At 50.7% G+C, this 21428-nt stretch overlaps 1 protein-coding gene across 5 annotated transcripts in view; it reads right to left on the bottom strand.

Moving 5' to 3' along the window:
• The window catches only part of ZNF618 (zinc finger protein 618), a 184622-nt gene that overhangs the window by 70979 nt on the left and 92215 nt on the right, over positions 1-21428 (bottom strand). For all 5 annotated transcript variants that reach the window (XM_049637166.1, XM_049637156.1, XM_049637202.1 and 2 more), the window contains exon 2: positions 12390-12433. In XM_049637166.1, coding sequence (XP_049493123.1) covers positions 12390-12433 — 44 coding nt within the window. The remainder of the gene's footprint in view (positions 1-12389; positions 12434-21428) is intronic.

Below are 21428 nucleotides of genomic sequence, written 5' to 3'. Positions count from 1 at the left end.
TAAGGATATTTCTCGGTAAGTATACACCGCTCATGCCAGAAGGCCAAGAGAGAAGCCAGAGCAAGTGGCCTCCTTGCCCCCTAAGAACGGTGACCCCTCATTAGAGCAATGGTTCCCAAAGTGTGTTCCTTGGAGGCTTAAGGGTTCCATAGCAATGGTCCAGAGGACTGAATGAGGCCTGAATGAAAAGAGTGGTGTTGAGTGGGCTCCAAGACCCCTACTCTCTCTTTGATTTTAGCCTGATTTTAGCCTACTTATATGTGCTTCTTTCTCTCTGTAGTGGGGTAAATGGTGCCCGCCCCCCACCTAAGATATGCCCACATCTTAATCTCCAGAACCTATGAATGTGACCTGACTTGGAAAAAGCCTCTTTGCAGATGGATGTATTTAATTTTAGGACTTTAAGACGGGATCATTGTGAATTACCTTCGGTGGACCCTAAATGCAAGGACCAATGTCCTTGTAAGACAGACAGAAGAAGGGACAGTGCAGACAAGAGAAGGCAACATGACCACCAAGGCAGAGATTAGAGAAATGCAGCCACAGGTCGAGGAAGGCTACAGACACGAGAGCTGCAAGAGGCAAAGAACAGATTGTCCCCTGGAGCCTCCAAAAGTGTGAGAGAACAAGCTTCTGTTTTAAGCTCCCCAGCTTGTGGTAATTTGTTACAGCAGCCGCAGGAGACTAATACCCTCCCTGTGTTAGACTCTGAAGAACCCGCTCCACTGCAATTAAGTCTGCAAACCACCGCCCTCCACCACCCTCAGCCGCCTTCTGCTTCGTTCTTACTCATCCCCAGCGCCGCGTGCGGCCGGTCCTATGTGCCCGCAGAGCCTGCCTGGGAAAGTTTCAGAAACAAATCTCTTCCTCTGGGTTTTGCCAGATGGCTCTTCAAGTGCTTGGGCCCGCCCCACCCCATCTGGCATCCACAAGAGCCCTGCAGCCAGATGCAGACACTGAAGCACAGAACGAGGCCCAGCCCCGGCACCGCCGCCCCGTGCGCGGCAGCAACTCAATCAACACTGTGAACGAAGGGCATGCGCGAGGTCACGCACCTTTCAGTGACCAGAAACAATTTTCCCGACTCCTATCCGGGTGCTGTTCCCACTAAACCCTGTATCAGTGGACCGGGGACCCAAAGGCCATGCCATCTCTGGCCATGTGGGAGGAGGAGTTTCAGATGACGTCATGTGCCCAGGAGTCAGACAACTTTGCTTGCGGGTATAATTTCTTCATCATTCCACCAAAAATGCTAATGCCTGAAGCTCTGCCAGGTCACGGTACTTACGAGGGATCCTCAGCACACCGGAGATCAGTCCTACCCCTGCCTGACTCGGTTTTTCCACCTGCATGACAAGGGACTTGGAATCTAAGGCAGCGGTAGTGGCTGGACCTCCACCCAGCAGGGTAAGGGTCCCCTCGCACAGGGGCACAGGGCGGGGAGCAGTGAATCCGTGTGCCCTGAGGCTCTGCCTGAGGACCACCCACCTCCTGCAAAGGCTACTGCCTCTTCACTCTGGCACTTTAGCCACCGGAAACAATGTTAAGGGTGGTGGGGGAGGGGGGGCGGATCTCTAATCAGTGTGTAAATAATGACTTAGTTAACTCCCTCTAGAATAAAACTTCATTAAAAGACTCCACTCATTAGGAATGAGGGTTAAGTAGCCTCAAGCTGAGCTTAAACACACTCTCCACAAATGCACAGGGTGTTAAAAGAATTAATGCACATCCAGCCATGACTTCAGGGTCAGCATTTACCCTGATGCACGGGCTGACCGCTGACCAAGTCCTCCTGCGCTACCCAAGTGCCCACCTACCGATGATCTAAGAGCAAAGGATTCTTCCTATTCGGGAGTCAGCAGGGCCCTCCTTGGCAATGCTTCCAAGTCCAATGAGGCTTCCGCCTCCCCCGTTCCACCAGGGCTGTTCTTCCCAAGGCCCCTGGTGACCTCCATGCTCCTAGAGCCTATGGTCCCTTCCCGTCCTCAGCGACCTCGTCCTCTGTCAGTAGCCCTCGACGAGCTCCTCCCCCTCTCCTCTGTCCAGCTCTTTGTTCCCTTTGGCTCTGTGCTCGCCTGGTGGGCCCCTCCTCTATCTTCTGCTAATTCCTCTTCACCAGCCCAACCCTTATATACTGACATGCCCCAAGGATCAGTTCTAGAACCTCTTCCATCTTTATCCACACGCACTCCCTAAAGTGATCTCCTCCAGACTCATGTTTTTAAATATTAACAATGCGACGATGAATCCCGAATTCTGTCTCCAGCTTGGACTTCCCCCCAAACTCCAGACCTGCACACACAAAACTGCCTGCTGGACACCTCCTCCTGGATGCCCCACAGGGACCCATATTTAACAGGCCCCAACTGAGCTGTTGTAACATACCTCCCCCCAAGTCAAGACAACTATCCTTCTGACTCCCATCCCACTACAGCTTGCAGTCCACGATGCCACCGTCAAATAACTGCAGACTTCTCTATTTCAGTTACATCCCTCCAGCTTCTCGGGCCCCGGCTCTGGAACTAACCTCTGTTCCCTCTCTCTCACTGCGTACTAATGAATCTACTGGCAGATCCTGTCAACTCCCCCTTTAAGGTATGTCCAGAACCTGGCTACTCTTTCCCAGCACCTGACCACCCCCTGGTCCCAGCTGCCCTCCCCTGCCTCCTGTCTTGTTGCCATAACCACACACAACCACACCCCCATACCTCACAGCCGGTCTCCTGCTCCTACCCCTGCCCAACGCCCTGATGTCGACGTTCAACATAGCTGCCAAGGCGACCCCGTCCAAACAAGCCAGGTGATGTCACCTCTAGGCCCAAAACCCACTGTGGTTCCACATCTCAGCCAGAATAACAGCCAGAGCCCTCGTCCCAACCCTCAGGGCTCCCTGCGACATGCTCCAAGCGCCCGCTGGCCTCATCTGCTAACACAACCCCCTTGCTGGCCACACCGGACTCCCTGCTCTTCTCTGAGCACGCGGGGCCTCCAGTTTTGTTGAGATATTGCTAACATAGAAGACATGAAAATCTAAGGTGCACCAAGTGATGATCCGTACTGCAAAATGACACCTGCTCTTGAGGCTGCAGGGCCCAAGATGGGGCGCTGGGCTCCCCAGTGGCTGCTCTCTCTGACATCCATCAGGGAGCCTGCAGCCTCAGCCCTGTGGTTTCTGAGAGTGCCCCCTCTGCTTCTAAACGGCTCCGGCTCTGAATGCGCTCTCTGATTCCACGTGCTTGGGAGAGACCTCCAGGGGTAAGGGCTCTACCCCACTGCCATTCTGTATCCCCGTGCCCGGCTCCCAGCAGATGACAGCTAATATGTGCTGAACGACACAAGCAGACAATCACCGGAGATAGATACGCCAGCATGAAGGTGGAGGTGAGAACGGCAACGGTACCATAATGAGGGAGTGAGGACAAGGGCCCCTGTGGCGTACTGGGTGGCTGTGACATGCCAGGCATGGTGCTTCACACCGGATCCATGCACCGTCCCACTGATGCCAGGCATATCACAACGCCTGACATGCTGGGTAGTTTTGCTTTAAGATAAGAAAACTGAGAATCAGAGAAACAGAGTGACTTTTTCATGGCCACACAGCTTCCTAGTGACAGAATGGGATTCAATCAGATCTGCCCAACTCTAACGCCTGGGCTTTGAATCACTTGGAGGACTTCTGTTTCTCTTCTCAAAAGAAGAGACGACTGGGGCGCCTGGGTGGCTCAGTCGGTTGAGCGGCCGACTTCGGCTCAGGTCACGATCTCGCGGTCTGTGGGTTCGAGCCCCGCGTCGGGCTCTGTGCTGACAGCTCAGAGCCTGGAGCCTGTTTCAGATTCTGTGTCTCCCTCTCTCTGACCCTCCCCTGTTCATGCTCTGTCTCTCTCTGTCTCAGAAATAAATAAACGTTAAAAAAAAAAAATTAAAAAAAAAGAGACGACTAAAAACAACGACAACAAAACACCTGTTGAATGAATGAACAAATTAGCGACTGATGGACCAGAAATTCCAAGAGACGAGTACATCCCCTCATCTCCTACTGTATCCTCAGCATCCGGACAGACAGGGGCACATGCTAAGATGCTTCAAACAGCAACATAGAAACGCGATAAAATTAAGGAACGAGGAGTTCCACGTCTGCCACAGAGAAATGTGCTTGGGCTTTTTGTTCACTGTTGACCTCTAACTCTCCTTGAAGTCTTCTAAAATGGCTGCTGTTCAGATACGGCCTTTGGACACAGGGTCTCCTGCTTTCAGTGACGAGGACAGGAATCGTAACCAGGTTAGAGACTGCGGCTTCCACCAGCCAGGAAGGACCAAGAGAGAGACCCCTAGAGCAAAACCCCAGTTTCCACAAACCCGGATAACGAGGCCCGTGTGTTTACTATTCCACCCGTGTTTCAAATCTTCACATCGCCCATGCCTTAATAACCCTCAGAATTATCTGCGCTTCCATTTGTCATGTATCACTGATATATTTTAATAAATAGTCAAGCAGAAAAGATTAGATTAATAGATTAAAACTATTAACCTATTAAACAACTCTTAACAGTCTAGAAATTCAAAATAACCTACAATGCATAAATACATCATTAGTTTGAGATAATTCGTAGGCACTTAATTTTCTTCAATGTATGTTGTCAGTCAGCCACGACGCTGGGTAATACTGCAGTTCCGAAAGACAGCATGAAGATTTAAATATTAAGAGTTAATTCCCTGGTTAATTTAAACCTAAAATAGAGAAAAGCAGGAGTCTTGAGCAATGCTGTCAAGTCACCAACTCCGACATTTAGCAGGATGGGGCCCTCCGGGGACAGCTGGGAACTTCTTTTACGGGTGTCATGGCACAGGGAAGGTTGGCCCAGGTCATTAAAAAGAATTATTGCTAACAGCATTTTAAAGAGACACGCTGCATTCCTCGTCCAATGGGTGTAGCGATGGTACAATTCGGAACCGTGAGCAAGGTGCACTGCTCTCCCAAGACTCACCTTTCTGAGTTTCTCTTCACCCAACTGTCGGGGACACTGCAGACTCAGGATTTCTTACTCGGACAGCATTCCCTCCGCTGGCAGGTGGGGAAGGGGGGGGGGGGGGGTCACAGCAGAGTCCCTGCCCGCAGTCCTGCAGAGACCCTCTGGGGCACCTGCGGGGTCCCATGCAGACCCCAGAGAGCAGCCGACTCAACCAGCGAAGACCGAGACGACTCCTAAGTTGGTCGTCACGCTGGCTGATGTGAGAACAGAGAAAAATTACGCTCCCTCTGCCACCAATATGATTCCCTACTGAGGCTGAGACTTAGCTACTATCTCTCTTTCTCTCTGACGTCCAGCTCCTCCGGCCACTTTCTCCTTGGAATGAAAGGTAAAGAAGCTTCCCAGCAGGACCCCTCTGCTCCAACATCCTGCCCACACTGACAGCTGATGCCCGGAGCTGCCCTTCGGCCGCCAATGTGCCCCTAACGTGGTCCACGTCTTCCCAAGGTGTTCGGGGGTAATAAACTAGACGCTGAGCCGTTGCCAAGCTTTCTAACCTACTTACGCCCCGCTCTCTTCGCATGGAAGCTGGTGAAGTTAATGTGAACCACTAAGAGTTGTTTAGAAGATTCAAGGACAGAGATGTACGCGAGGCACCCAGCACAACACCTCACACATAGTGGGGCTCCATAAATGTTAGTTCTTTTCTCCCATCCTTACCAAGTACTTGCCAGACAAAAACGTGGAAAGTTTGGCCAAACTATGAAAAATATCAGCTCATAGGCCAATGATGGAGTACTCCTAACTGAATGCAGAGGGGAGATTTTTCAGCCCCAGAAAACAGAAGAAGTGGTGGGCACGGCCACCCCCCTCCCCAGGCAGCAGCGATGAGGAGGGGGAGGAGGACACACTGCAGCCAAGTTCACTGCAGGATGCGAAGGCGGCAGTGAGCAGGAAGGTAGGTTTGGAGCATAAGGGCATTCTTAAGCATCACGCTTTGCATGGAAAGCTGGAGGAAGCACAAGCTGAGGGTGAGAATCTTTCTGTTCCCTTAGCAGAGCCAGACAAACGGTGAGGCTGTGGAAATTTCCTGAGCTGTTTTCTCAGATCGAGGGCCTTTGACATCAAGGGGCTCAAGAAGCAACCGGGTTGGACGATCCGAGTTACCCTTCTCAAGATGGCGCCTCTTCAGGACGAGGCGAGACTTCTGAATGCCCTGAACGGGTCGGGTCGGTGCAGGGGTGCCACTTGCTGAATCTGTTCAGACTCCTTCTGGGTGCGTGCACTGAAAACTCCTGGGTGCATGCACTGAGCACAGGGCTCCCTAGGGACCCCAGTCACCTCCCTCTGCTCGACCACCGCAAGCCATTTAGCAAAAATGATTCACCGCTTTCGATGTGCATTAGTTTGCATTTCTGTGGCTGTCTCCAGAGGGCAACCTAAGGACATGCCTGAATTTTCCGGAATCTGCCCTATCTGCAGAGCCTAGGTTTAACAGTAACTGATCAGGCAGACAGGAAGCCCTGCCCACCAAAAAAGCACTGGCCTCGTGGAATGGGTACAGGGTCCCCAGAGTCAGCCTGCAATTTTATGGCATTTTGTGGCCCGACTTCGCCCCAAGTTTGGTATGGTGAGCATACACATTTCTGGAAACCAAATCCGAGCTCCAGTAACTGCACCATAAGCCTAGAATCAAGATAAAAGATGTGCCCTGGCTAAAATATACCCAGCATGCTCCAATAATCCATTCTGCTAATATCGTACTGGTCAGGGACCACCATCGGGGCCAACTGCTACTGTGAGTTTTTTGTACAAATGAAGTTAATTTGTTCAGGGATACTTTGATTTTACTGCTGAAAACCAAAATGCGAAACAACAAGAAGGTATTCTTTAAAAAGTAATAATAATAATAATAATAATTATGCGGCTGCACACACGTGGTGATCCAATTAAGTAATGGTCCACCAGTGAGAAAGCTTGGCCTGAAGGACCGAGACTCAGCTACGTCCAAAGCTATTTTACGACGCGTGTGACCCTGGACAAGCCTATTCCTCAACTCCCTCTGAGGAGGAGGGACAGTATCACTACCTCAGAGGGGAGGACCAAAGGAGATCTGTGCGTGACTGGATGGGGGTCAGCCCTTGACAAATATGAGCTCCACCCCCACCCTCGTCCCTGACGCCAGTCCTCTCTCCAGGGTCCAGACTCAACAAGAAATCAATCGCCATCCCACTGTCATCTCCTCCTAGGAAGGGAATCCAGCACGGTGGTGATAAAAATAAACGTTTCCTGAACACCTACTATGGGCCAGGCATTGTGCTAGGCATATGCATATTACTATTTCACTGACAACACTATGAGGGAAGGTCTAATATAATTCCCATTTTCCAGATGAGGAAACCGGAGATTGTGTAACTAGCCCAAGGTCACACAACCAGGCAGTGGGTAGCCCCGGGACCTGGACCCAGGCAGTTTGGGCTCCTCAACACGGTGCTAATGAGCTGCTTGGCCCTCAGCGGGGCTAGAGAGAAGGTGAGGAAGTGACCTGGCAGAACAGCCATGGAGAAGTGTGCATTATTTGGATTCAGAACTCACACAATGCTTTGCTGAACTGGATTCCTCGGGCCTGAGAAGATACAGCCTTTGGAAACTCACTTCCAAGGCTACCTTTTAAGGTCCTGCCTGTCCTGAACTCTTGGCGACACCTCTTTAATCCTGCGTCTTGCTGTTTATTCACCTTCTGGCAGCCAGAATGATCCTTTTAAAACCGAATCATATCATACCATCCCTCTGCTCAAACTCTCCAGTGGCTCCCCACACCTCACGTAGGGTAATGGCCAAAGTCCTGATGATAGCCTCCAAAGCGCTATCTGCCGTATCAGCTTCCTTGCTCCTGCTCCAACACAATCTACACACCACTGCCCCAGGGCCTTTGCACCTGTTGTTCTCTCTGCCTGAATGTGTTTCTCCCCAGTGACTGCTTGGTTCAGTCCCTCATTTTCTTCAGATCCTTTCAAATGTCACCTTCTGGTGATGCAATACTCCTTCTGGCTCTCCCAATCCCCATTCTGCTTCTCTCTCACTCCCATCACTGTTTAGCCTATGACATACCACACATTGTATGTATTGATTACATCGCCTCCACTCTCACTAGTAAAATGAGCTCCACAAGGCCAGGGATTTCTGTTTTGTTCACCACTGTATTTCCAGCACCCAGATCAGATCCTGGCCCTTTGTAGGCGCTAAGTATTTGTGGAATGAATGCATGAGATTTGGTCTTATCACCAACCCCCCACTCCCGACCAAATCTCTCTGTTTACAAGATCCTGATTGCTTGTTAGGCAACCGGTCTACACAGCAAGGCAATGAGTCCCTTAACCTCTTCTATCCCTGGTTTCCTTATCTGAAAATGAGACAGTTACTCCAGATTATCTATAGAGCCCTATCAGCTCTAAAAACCTTCAACTGACAAAAAAGGCATAATTCTTCATTACAGCAACCCTGTAGCTACGTTTACTTGGTTACAAAAACTGCATTTCCTTTAGAATTTTCCACAGTTAAGGCCCCACAGCCCCCACGCCTCTCAGAATAAGTGAAGTCTGGCTACAGTTGTGCTATGTGGTTTGTAACCTGTACACCAAGTCAGCACTGACCTCAAGTGCAGGGATCACCGGTCCTGTAAAATCGACCCAGGTTGGGTTACAGAGAAGTAAACCAAACCACATTCGGCTGTTTCTTAGGATCAGAAACACCACCTCTCCTTGTCCCCCTCAATTTAACACTAATTCCTTAGCAGTCCGTGCTGTTGGTTTTGGGGTTTAGCCAGAGGCCCTCTGGAGAAGTAACAAAATGAGGCGTTCTGGGCCAAAAGACAGGCGCTCGGAAGAAAGCAGGCCTTGGCATAATAACCGAGTGAGCCGGGACCCGGCCGGGAGCTGGGGGAGGAGGCCCGTGTCAGAGGCCTGGGGCTCCTTCTAGGTCATTCCTGGCCAGGGTGGCATAGCCTAACTCTGACTTCGGGGAGCCTCGGGCCTTTGTTTCTCCATCTGAAACAGGGACTAAATGTGTCTAATGCTCTGCAAAGTGCCGACGTGTCTAAACCTCACCTGGCCGATCTAACCCAAGGCCAGGGTCAAATTCGCAAATGGCCTCAGCTAAGGCCTGCATTAATATTCTCCTGATATTTAACGCATAATTCACTTCTCAGACCGAATGCTGGGTCACTATACAACAACACTGTTTGGGTCTCTCAAAGATGCTCTGTTAGCTTTAATTATAAAATCAATATAAACTCACTGGTTGAGCTCCTTCAAAGTCCCTGGCTTCTTGACAAGCACCTAGCCGATGGCGCAGCCCCCAGCCCCTAACAGGCTCCTCTAACATCTGTTAACTGACCACTTCATCCTCAGAAGTGGGAGGGAACAGTGGTTAAGTGTACCCATCAGAGAAGTGAGACCTGGGTGGGCATCCCGGCTCTACTGCTCGCTTCCAACTGGGTAGCCTGAGGCCCGTTAAGCGCTCCATGCCTCAGTTTCCTCTTCTGTAAAGTGGAAATAATAAGAGTACCTCCTTCATAGGGCTATTATAAAGATTACATCAGTTAACAATAAACTAATATATGTGAATCACTTAGCTCAGAGCCTGACACAGAAGGGCTGAATGAATGCTAGTTGTTACCACTAGAAATTTCTTCTTTAAGTCACACATGACCCTAAGACTTGAGCTGGCCCTTCCTGGTGCACATTCTGGCACTGTGGGGAGACCACGGCGCTCTGTCACAGAGTATGTGCAAGCCCAGGCTACTGAGGCCGGGCAAACTGATGGTACACGTGCCATCCCCCCCTCCCCTGACCAGGCCAGGCACCTCTTCTCCCTCTGACGGCAGCCTGAGGCTGGGAAGACTCAATTCAGAACTTCAGGCAGCCACTGCTGCTATGGGGAAACCTGCTTGCGGCCTTCTGACCTGGTGTGGGAGAAACTCACGCATCGGAAAGTGAGGGCAAGAACTACACCTGCATGAAAGTCCTGAGAAACAGACGGAGGCTCATCCTCTGTCCACACTCAAGAGTCTGCTGGATGACTACTTTAGCATCGAATCCGTCTGAGTTCTAACACACGGCACTGGGCCTAGCAGAACAGCTGCTCAATAAACATGGGGGTCAGTGGGAGAGGCTGGCCAGACCCTCACTCCAGCACAGCACTGTTGAGTGGGGAAAGCACCCTGCTTTAGCAGGTTCGAGGCCTGACATCACTTATTCATCACAAGACCCCGAGCAGGGCCGTCCCTCCCCAAGTGTCCAGGGAGAGGGTGGGACTGGACAAGCTCCGAGGCCCCTTCCAGTCGTGACAATCCGATCCAGGAAGCACTTCCAGGCACCCCCAGTCTAGGGACTGCCGCCGCCCCATGTACTGCTCTTACACGAAATCCCACGACCAGGGGCCCAGCAGCCGAACACAAGGCGCTGGGCAGCTGCCGGCCACAGGTGTCACTGCCAGCGTTCACAGGCCTGAGCCTGGTGGTCTACCCCCCACCCCCACATCATCCCCACATCTCCCATCTCATTCAGGATATCCGTCCCCCAAACACTGAGCGCCTGCTAGGGGTTTCTGCCTATGGATCTGGTACCCCAAGGGGAGAGGCAGAGAAAATTACACAAATACGTGGGATAAATACAGAGCATGAACAGCCTATGAGGGACACAGGCCACAGGCCACAGGCCCTTGAAGGAGAGGTGCAGGGAAGGTTTCTCCCAGGGGAGGATGGAGTCAAGACATGAAGGAAGATCAGAGAAAAGTACATTCCAGCCAAAGGGAACAGCAGCTGGAAAGGCTCTCAGGCAAGAGTCAGGTGAGGCCAGGGGTTGGCAAACCACAGACTGGGTATTTATGGATCACCTATGGTGCTTTCACAGGCACTGATGGGGCAGAGAAGTTGCCAGAGAGACCTATGGCCTTCAAACTGTAAAAATATTTACTATCTGGCCCTTTACAGGTAAAGCTGGTCGACCCCTGGTTTAGGGGGGTAGATAAACTGAGAAGAGGTCAGGGGGAGCAAGGGGGAGCAAGGGGGAGCAGGACACATGAGGAGACCGGGGAAGTGACTGGGAGCCGGGCCATGCTGCTGGGTGGTGTGGGTCACGGTGACCTCTGGCCCGGTATCTCTGCCTCCATTCTAGCCGCCTCCAATCCACCCTGCACACGGTTGCTGGGGTGATCTTCCCAAACCACAGAGCCAAACATGTGACTCTTCCTCAAAGAGCAATGGCTCCCCGTCGTTTCCCGAAGCACGTTCCAAGGAACACTTGCTCCAAGCCAAACTTTCAATAAAAGGGTTCCACAGTTAAACAACTTGGAAGTAATACGGAATTCTCATCCCAGATGTTGTCAGGCGCACGCGTGAGCAGGTGAGAGACTGAAAAGGACCCACAGCAAAGAAATCTGTTGCCTCTGTTGAACCCACTGTCCTTCACACTCACTTGGCCACAGACCCTCTCTTTTCTACAAAAATCTCTTAACGTTCTAAAGAACCAGTTGTGGACTAAAGGGAAAGTTCCTCTGCCTGGCGTTCATACTCTGACCCCAACTCCAGTAGGTAATCCTAGAGCCCGGTCCACATCTGGTGTGTGTGGCTTGGAGAGCCAACTCTCGTCTGTCCCTTGCCTTCCTCCTATCTCCAGTGGCCCCCGTAAAGGTCATTTGGCCACTCCAGCTCCGCCCTCCCTGAGGGAACACGGCGACAGCAGAAACAGCACTGACATGTACCAAGTGCCTGCCTGTGCCACCACCAGAGGCAGACATCTGCAGCATGGGCCTATCCAGCATCTCTTCCCGCCTTCTTCGGGAATGACCGCCCAGCTTTCCTTGAGGGACCCCCCCCCCCCCCCCCCCCCCAACCCCCCCCCCCCCCCCCCGGGGGGGGGCCACAGCCCCGGGGGGGGCACGCAGAGTATCCCCCCCCCCCGCTGTTGGGGGGGGGGGGGGCTGGTTCAGGGAGACAAGCACAGGACTCAAGCTGGGCCACGAGTTCCAGACTAGGATGGGATGGGATGGGCAGGCTGCTCTGGAGGTCACTGCACGGCAGCCGAGATGGGATTCGAGCCCGGTCCTCTGCCCAGTCTCGTGCTTCACCATAATTCCCCCCAGCTCGAGCGCCCAAAGGCCAGTTCAGAACCCAGTCATCCTTGGTCCATTCGTGGCTGCTCAGAGAGGGTACTGGGGGCTGGAGCGGTGGGGCTCGGAAGTGCTGACCACGACCGCACATCCTCCGGGGAAGTATGGATACTTCTCAGCCAAGGGAGCTGGCCTGGACCACCCACCCCCTTTCAGGGGAAGGGAAGGACCAGAGAGAGGTGGCTGTCAGCTGTGAAATGGGGGGGGGGGGGGCAGGGAAGGGGACAGCCATGGGCACGGGGAGCGTACCTGCTTGCCGTGCTTTTCCTTCCAGCTGCACTGGCTCCGTCAGCCTGCAAAAGAAACCCAAAACACCTCCATCAACCATGGGGGAAAACCACAGACTCTACCCACTGATGCCCCACCAAGCTCCCCCTCGACACCCGCCTCCAGACAGAAGGGAGAGCTAGCACAAACCCCTGCTCCATTCTTCCAGGTGGGGAAAATCTGCCCCTAGTGGTAAGAGGGAGTCAGACCACCCACCCCACCCCCCGCCCCCACCCCCGGAATTTGCTTGGCCCTTTAAATCCAGAGGAGCACCCACTGCCAACACAAACCCAGCAACCACAGGGCCCTGGGGACTCAGTGAAAAGTAAGTAACCAGCTAAATCTGAGATTGAATTGCACCATTTTTATTTTCATCTGGGATTTCCAATAAAACAGTAGCCGCAGATTTATTCCTACCAACCGGAGGGGGAAAATCCTATTATGTTAAAATATTCTGTCCCCCAACCCTCCTAGCAGGGAGAGACAAGAGAGTACTGGTTCTTAATCTCTTTTTATTTGGGGGTGGGGGTGGGGTAGGGGTGGACAGGGAGATAAGGCTGACCAAATGAAAATTTCAGAAATCATAAAGTTCTGGTTCAGATGGAGAGACCTAGAGCCTGAGCCAGGAGGGAGCTGCCTGAAGTCTCATGAGGACTGAATGACCAATACCTGGGGTTCCTGACCACTAGGCTGGTATTGGGGGGACCTCTATGCAGAAGCTGAAGTAGGCTGCAGATATGGGAAGGACGCACTGGTCGAAGATGCGTTTTCCTGGCTTTGTCAAAGCATTTACAATAATAGTAATCACACTTAGAATAATGCAGGTTCAAAACTCTGGCACACATGTGTTTCCAAATTCAGAATCCTTCCAAGTTTAGAAAGGTAATGTAGCGCATGTGTTCTGTATTTTGAAACACCCTGGCAGGGTCTGGGGAGACACCCCACCCCCCGACCCCGACTCAAGCACACAGTGATACTTCCAGAGTGAAACGTATGCGGTCAGCCCTACAGAGGCTCAGTGAAGACGGAATGAGTCTCTTCTCCCTCCAGGCCAACTTGTGCCACCTCACCAATTACAAAACATCTTTCTGCTTTCAAGGTTTTTGAATTTCAGGATTGTGGACCTAAAAGAAAGACAACAGCAGCCACCTTTGGATGAGCGCGCTTACAAGAAGTTGCAAACCGGCAAAACCAGATGGTGGACTTCAATGCGGTCAATATGTAAAAACACCAAGGATTTCACCCAAAGAAGGCCGGATTTCAGCATGTGAAAGCAGCACTCAGGCCCACATGACCACAGCCAGCTAGAGCCGCCATACCTCGTTTTCCACAGTGCCCGCTGCTCCGTCTTGCCTTACGCTCGGCCCTCCAGCCTGGCCCCCAGGGGTGTCCAGACTCCCTCCCCCAGCTAACTTCCCATCAGACGCCAGTGTCCGCACATTTAATGCTTCTTATTCAGTCCTCCTGATGGGTCGGTCCCCCAACATACATACACAATATCCCCATTTTACAAGTGAGGCAACAAGAGTCCAAGAATGTAAGTCATTTATCCAACATCCCACAGCTACAAGCCTAGGTCTGGTCACTCCGGTGCCCTCTTCGCTCAGCTCTGGAATATTTTATCTCCCGCCAACATTCAGAAGAGGAGCCAATCGGGAAATGAGGGAAACCCACACAGCCCCCACTGCCCCGACCGGGGAAATGCAAAGATGAAGGACAAGTAAGGAGGTAGAAACGTGAAGCCTGGGAGGGAGAAATTAATGGGATGCTGGTGTATTACTTCAGTGGAAGAAACAAGAAAGCGGAAAATGGTTTGCATATTATTTCACTGGGAGCAAAAGAATGGGATCAGTTACAGCCTCTTTCCGACATCTTGCATTCCCCAAAACTTCTATGGAAAGTGAATGGGAAGAACTTGTTTTAATCTTCATATCCTAAGAGGCAGAAGTGGTAAAGGGTGGAAATTCTGCCCCAGAGAGCTTTAAAACATTATAAAATCCCAAATGATCTCTCATCTTTCAGACTCAACTCTGGGCCATGTATTTCTAGCATTTCATACATATTTTCATGTTGTCTTTTTTTTTTGGGGGGGGTCCTTTTCCTTCCCCGTTTCACCCAGGGTTGATCACATGAGGACAGTGAACATGACACCAGGTAGGAGAAAAGATTCTGTCTCTGGCACACCTTATCATCTCCACCTACGTTTCCCTTTTAATGTTTGTGATACTTGTGCTTTTGCCACCAATAGCAACTCTCAGTTTTGTTTTCCACCAATTTTTATAAAACAAAGACAAAATGCTAAAAATGTTCAGTTGTCCAAACAAATCCTTGCACAGAAACTCAGACGGTGCGGCAGAGGAAACGCAGCCGCTGGAGGGCCGAGGGCCACCTGGGCAGATGTGACGTGGCCGCTTATCGGAGCTGATGAGGTGGGCGCATTGGTGGACGACAGGCGCAAGGCAGAGATGTCCGAGAAAGCACGTGTTCATATCACAGCTCCCGTCAATCATGGCACTTGGGCCTGGCTGAGTCCAGACCAGCCGCGAGGGGCCCTCCCAGCCCCAGCGGAAGCCCACAGAGCTGAGGGCGCCGACCTTCAGGTGGAGAGATCTGTGAGATGCCAGGCGAGCTCTGCCTGCATCCTCACAACTACTTACTGCTTGAATTAAGCTGAACCTCTGAACCTCTGACAGTCATTTCCCAAGTGGTCTAATACCAGCCATTTCCTAAGATTCAACCTAAACCACCAACTAACTCACTTTTATCCAGGGTCATCTGACCTGCTTCTCAATCTGCATTGAAGATGAATGGCATGGGGTCTGGCGTCAATAGATGCTCTTGAGTTTGGAGCCCTGCTTTTGCCATTTCCGGGCTGTATGATTCTTGGTAAGCCACCTGCACCCTCAAGGCCTCAGTTTCCTCAGATGCAAAATGGCAATATGCCAACCCCACGACTATCTCCTAGGACTGGCGAGACTTCTGATAAATAAAGTAACGCGTGTAAAAGTACCTAGCACGGACTAAGTACTGATTGCACGGCAGATGAGCGAGGGGCAGGGCCGACCTGCTCTGCTCCAGGGTTCTACCCGGCCTGTCTCAGGGAGTGATCCAAATCCCATGCTACAAGCCAGCATCTCATTAGCATCCACCAGACCCCACAGCTCTGAGGCTTCCTCTGAAGGGCTGGTCAAAACGATACCAAATACACTGAGAAGTAAGTACTTAGTACTTGTTAAGTACTAGGTACTAAACACAGGCCAGGTATCTGTAGTACCCACTTGAGCAATGGAAATCCAGCAGCAAATGGACCATGTGCTCCTAGAGATGCAGCTTCTGTCTGGCTCTGTCTGGGTCTCACCTTGGGCAGGCTCCTTCCTTTTCCATGGACCTGAGGTTCTCATTGGTAGAAACGGGACGGGAGGCATGAGAGTTAAATCAGGTCTCCTGCCACCCTTCATCTCTGTTTCTCTGTATGGAGCTGATCCAATCTTAACCAAGCCCCTCTATGGCAAGTGAAATGGGGCGGGGCACAGTGGGCGCATGAGAGACCCTCCTCCTCACGTTTACAAGGTGGGGGTACAGGCATCCACACACACCCCAGCTTTCCACAAGGGCACCTGGCCCCCTTTGCCCACCCCATCCATTCCTTTTACACCAGTTTCTCCTTAGGACCTGGGCAAAGCTATTTTCGGTTTCATTCGACCCTCCTCTTCCCTCCCAAATGAATGTTAAGTTGTTCTTTTCCATTCTCTTATTAAGGATTTTCTTGGAAAGAAAATATTATTCCAAACCCAGAAATTTTATTTCTGAATTTGTGCAAATGTAAGTTGTAGGACATTAGCTGCATTTCACATTTTGTGCAAATGGCAGAAACAGGCAATTCGTGTGCTACGGGATGGGGGCTGGCCAACGATTTCGATAAAATAAACCCTTTTTTAATTTAAATGCTAATGCACTGAATTAAAATTTAATAACTGAGGAAATTGAAAAGCCGAGCAGGAATATTGGAAATAAATCCAAGCAGAAACAGCTGAAATTAAAAATTCTAGAGAGTAGGAGGATAGCAGCTAAGCTGTCTTATATGATTACATTTTTTTTTTTTCAGAATGAAGCAAAAAAAAAAAAAAAAATCCTATCTCTCGCTGGCTCTAGGGCAGTAAATCCACAGTGCTGTGATTTATTGCTCAATTTTCCTGAGGGAAAAAGGCTTTCTTTCATGCTGAAATATTTCATAAATTTCAAGCCAGCATAAATTCTTAATTTAAAAGTTATGGAGGTCACATTTAGTGCACTGGTACGGTTCCAAAATCTTAAAGGAATAGCAGCAACCCCAAAAAAAAAAAAAAAAAAAAGAAGGAAAAAAGGAGGGGTAGAATTTGCTCCTTTTTTTTTTCTTTTTCTTTTTTTCATTTTGGTTTTAATTCACGAGTTGAAATTTCATTATTAAAGATTCCTCCTGGATGGATAGAACCCAAGCACGTGGGGAACTGGTATGTGTTTGGAAATCTGCTGCAAAAGATAAAGAGATAAAGATTTAATTCAATTATAAAAAGGCATTTTTTTTTTTTTTAAAGCCACTTGAGGAATTTCTGGTAAAAATTTCCTCCCTTCATTGCCCGGGAAGGGGTGAGGGTGGGGGAGGGTGGCCAACGTAATTGCTTCTCTTAGATCTCCAATCTTTTGTGCACACTGATATATTCATTTGTTATACAGCTGTTCAGCGGCGGAAAGAATGCTGGGGCGCCCATAATTCTAAGCAAATCAATCAAAAATTAATGATTTGTCATGCTTGCACAATGGAGGAAAACAGCTCCTTGGGTCCTGGCTGCCTGATCTCGAAGAATGAAATGCCTTTCTGCGATAAGAGAACCAAGCCAGAGGCTCAGCAAGGCTGAGGTACCACTGCGAATGTGGGTGCTCATGGTCCCCTGAGCCCTGAGAGGATGGAGGAGGGCCGCCATCTTGGAGACGGCATCTCCAAAATGGTGCCTCAGCCAGTTAAGCCCAAGACAGACCCGATACAGCACATTCCCATGGTGGTATAATTAGGATCTTGCCTTCTCCCTCCCCTACTGCAATGCAAAAACTGCTTCCTCTTGGGAGACATCAATGACTCCCCCCATCTCCCCCGCCAGATCTGACGTGTCCCTATTCACTGTTCCCCCAACACTCCTAACACGCCATCACCAGCACTTCTTACCAACTCTATGGGATGGGATCCACAGTTCCTGGAGCACCAATGTCCCCCAGGCCGGGCGCTCCTACTGGACAAAGACCACATCCCACATGTGGCCATGACTCCAGCACCCAGCTTGGGGCCTGACACACGGCAAACATTCAGCAAATATGGTTGAATCCATTAGGTTATTTCTCGGGAAACAATGACAATGAAGTTGCTTAGATGAATAAATGATCTGCATTGGCAACTAGGATGAAGTACAACAACTGATCTTAAATAATCACTCACTCCTTTATTCATTCAACAGATATTCCTTGAAAGCCTACTGTGCTCAGCTTTGGGTGGACAAACTCAAATCCACTGATGGACAATTCCAAATACCCAACATTTACTACTTCTTGGCTTTCTCCTCCCTTGGAAGGGAAAAGTGAATGTGAACTCAGGAGAGAAAAGAAGTTCCCCACATGCCCAAATGCCTTTCAAGTCTCCTCGTCTCTCTTAATTCACATGAATGTTATATTCACAAGTATCAAGTGCACAATACTCCAAAATAAGCCTGTGTACTCCACACGTGCATATGTTTGAATATAAAAATACTGTTTTATATTACTAACAGGTACAACTGACCCTGTAGGAAGACGTTCAGCCTCAGCACTGAGGGAAGCCAAGTGCACTTGACCTGGAAGCCTGGAGGAGGCACTGCACTCATGAGTGAGAAGCAGACCCTGCCTAGAGGATCATTCTACGTCTCCTACTATTCCGGAGGACAGGAGGACAAGTGGGTTCCAAACAACTTGAGCCTCACTTACACACCTCTTTCCTTTCCAGCAGCCGTGGATCCCCAAAATTTAACTTGGAATTTCCTGTCTGTCCCACTGAGGCACAAGACTCAAATCAGGAGAAAATCATTTGTTCATCCTGTGAGTATTTAGTGAGCTCCTTCTATACACACCAGACATTGTTCTAGGCAGTTGGGGTATATCCCTGCCCTCACGGGGATTACATTCAACTTGGAGGAGACAGAAGCATTAGGCGTAATCAATTAGTAAAATGTATCATATGCTCGAAAGGAATCAGTTCCGTGAGGGGAAAACAGAGAAGGGGAAGGGCAGTCAGAATGCTGGGCCAAGGGAGGGGCCACAGGCTGCAGTTTTAAGTAAGGTGAGAAGAGCAGGTGTCATTAGGCAAACAATGGAAGGTAAGGGAGTTGGTATCTGGGGCAAAGGGAATGACCAGTGCAAAGACCCAAGGGCAGGAGTGTGCCTGGTGTGCTCCAGGAACAGCAAGGGTGCCATGAGCAAGGACGAGAGGAGGAGAGGTACGGGAGGAGGCTGGCCCACGTGGGGTCTTGGCGGCCACCGAAGACCTCTGGCTTTTACCCTAGAGTGCCACCGGAAGGTTTTGGCAAAGTGACATCATTTGACTTCCATTTTTACAAGATCCTTCTGGCTGCTAAGCTGAGAATGGACCAGGGGCAAAGGTCGAAGGAGGCAGGAGGCCAGGTAAAAGATGGTGTGGCTGGGACCAGGGGAGTGGCAGCAAGGGGGTAAGGAAGTGGGTTCTGAATATACTGGAAGGTAGAACCAGCAGGACCTCCTGACGAACTGGATCTAGGCTGTGACAGAAAGTAAGAGTCAGGGAAGACACCAAAAATCTTGGGCCTCCACACCAAGAAAACAGGAATCGTCTCTCCGGTACATGAAAAGATGAGTCACACGCCTGACACGGATCGTCACGCGACACCAAATCCTCCCCCAAACCCTGCTCAGGAGACACTGCAGTTTAACTATCCCCCTTGGCCCAAGAATTAGCCAACGACCCAGAGGGGCCAAGTGACTTGCCCAAGGCCACACAGCAGGTCCCTGACTTGGCCAGGGCTCGCACATCTTCTCACCCCAGTCAATGGCCATTGCCTCTACACACTTGGCCCTTCAGGTCTAGAAGCAACAAGGCAAACCTGGCCCAAAACAATGTAGATCAACTATTCACCTCCTGAACCACCAGGCCCCAACTCAAGCAAAGGCCACTCCTGCTTTTTCATTCTTGAAAAACATCTATGAAGGGTGACTGTGCCAACACCAAACAACAGCGTTGCATGTTACAAAGAGGATAGCGCTCCCAGGAAACGAAATATATTCTAAATTCCCTAATTAGACCCCGTTTCTGACATCACGTTCAGTGATACGCTTCTAGCACGTGATGCCTGGTTTTTAATTCTGTATTTGCTTTCTACCTGAACGTGGTCACTCAAAGCCACAGACCACTCAGGGATCCGAGCTGGAGGGGTGGGAGTTGGCTGCCGGAGAAGGCTCTGAGTTCAAAGAAGTGCATCTTTCAATGGGTATTCATAGAATGCACAGCAAACATGTGATTCTGAGAAAGGCCGTGGGAAACTGATGCCGAATCAGACCTCATTCCTCATCATTCACCCCGATACAAGCTATTAAGTGCCTGTGTGTGCAGGACACCAGGGTTGTTACTGGGGACACAACAGCCACAAGAACGGTCAGGGAGATGGGCAGTGATTGTGCTTAATTATTTCACACTATCAACTTACAATTCCCAACCGAGATATGTGCTCTCAAGAGAAAGGCCTAGGTTCCCCAAGCATCTTTGACAACAGGATCCAAGGAGACTGCAGGGTCGAAAGAGCTTCCCCGAGGGAGGGAGGCTGGAACAGGGCACACAGAGCTCTGGCTCAATAGGGAGAATGTACAGTCTAGATGCAAATGAAGCTAACAGAAGCTGAGTGCCAGAGGGCAAAGAGAAGGGCCCCATGTTGCCCAGCAGGGAAGCCTGGGTCACTGAAGCCTGCAGGGCCACAGCCTTCTCTGAAGGCCTTACCCCTGGACAAAGGGACCAGCCCACTGACATGCCCAGGTTCACACAGGGAACTCCTGATTAGACCCCGGTCCGGAGCCCAGAGGCCAAGGGAGGCCCAGACATGTCATCAACTGGCCAAGTTTCCAACCACCAGGGAGAACAAAGAGAAATGACCAATGTCTTTATTCCTCTTCATTACAATGCCCTTCTGCCCCTCCCCAAGCCCTTGTTGTCTGAAGTCATGTGGTCAAGAAATAAATCAGATTTCCTAGGAATGGAACCAGTACAGTTTTGTTCCTTTCACAGTCATTGCCAGGTGTAGGCAGGTTCTTCTCCCTCTGGTGGACAGCCAGATGGACCAGAGGACCCTAATGCTGACATCGTCATCATCACTGCCACCACCTCGTCATTACTGTCCCCGTCATACCATCAACAGCTCATGATTACTGAGCACATGCAGACCAGGCACAGGGGTTTGGGCTTCACTCCAAGGCTCATGGGCTTTCCTGAAGTTCATGCACCTCCAAAAGCAACCACTGGCTGCAGGATGGAAGCAAGGAGCCCAGCATGGAGGCCACTGTCATCTTCCAGGGAAGAGATGGCAACAGTTGGGGACAGCAGTGGAGGAGAGAAAGCTCTGGGTCAAAGGATTGCTGGGAGCACCAAGGATCACCTAAGACAGTGTGTGGAGAGCATGTGGGGCAGAGCTGGCACACAGCAGTCACTCAATAAATGGCAGGTTTAAAAACATACAAATAAAGGCAGCTATTGAGGAACGCTGGTCTGTCTTCGACTGTGTGCAGAGGACCTGATCTCTGTGCACAGATCTGGGCACCCGGGAGAGACAGAAGTGGGGCCTGACCCAAGGACCTTAGAAGGAGGGCGGCGTCCTGACGTCAGACAGAAGAGGCCGCAGGCTCCCCCAGGAGGCCATGCGGGACTCATGACGGACCCCAAGACTCAGTCTCATCCCAGGGCACTGGTGCCAGCACAGCTGGAGCCCACAATCCACACATGGA

This window comes from Panthera uncia, chromosome D4 (assembly GCF_023721935.1).
Source record: "Panthera uncia isolate 11264 chromosome D4, Puncia_PCG_1.0, whole genome shotgun sequence".
Lineage (NCBI taxonomy): Eukaryota > Metazoa > Chordata > Mammalia > Carnivora > Felidae > Panthera > Panthera uncia.
Note: the sequence above shows the minus strand (reverse complement) of the source record. Positions and strands in the feature narration are given on the sequence as shown.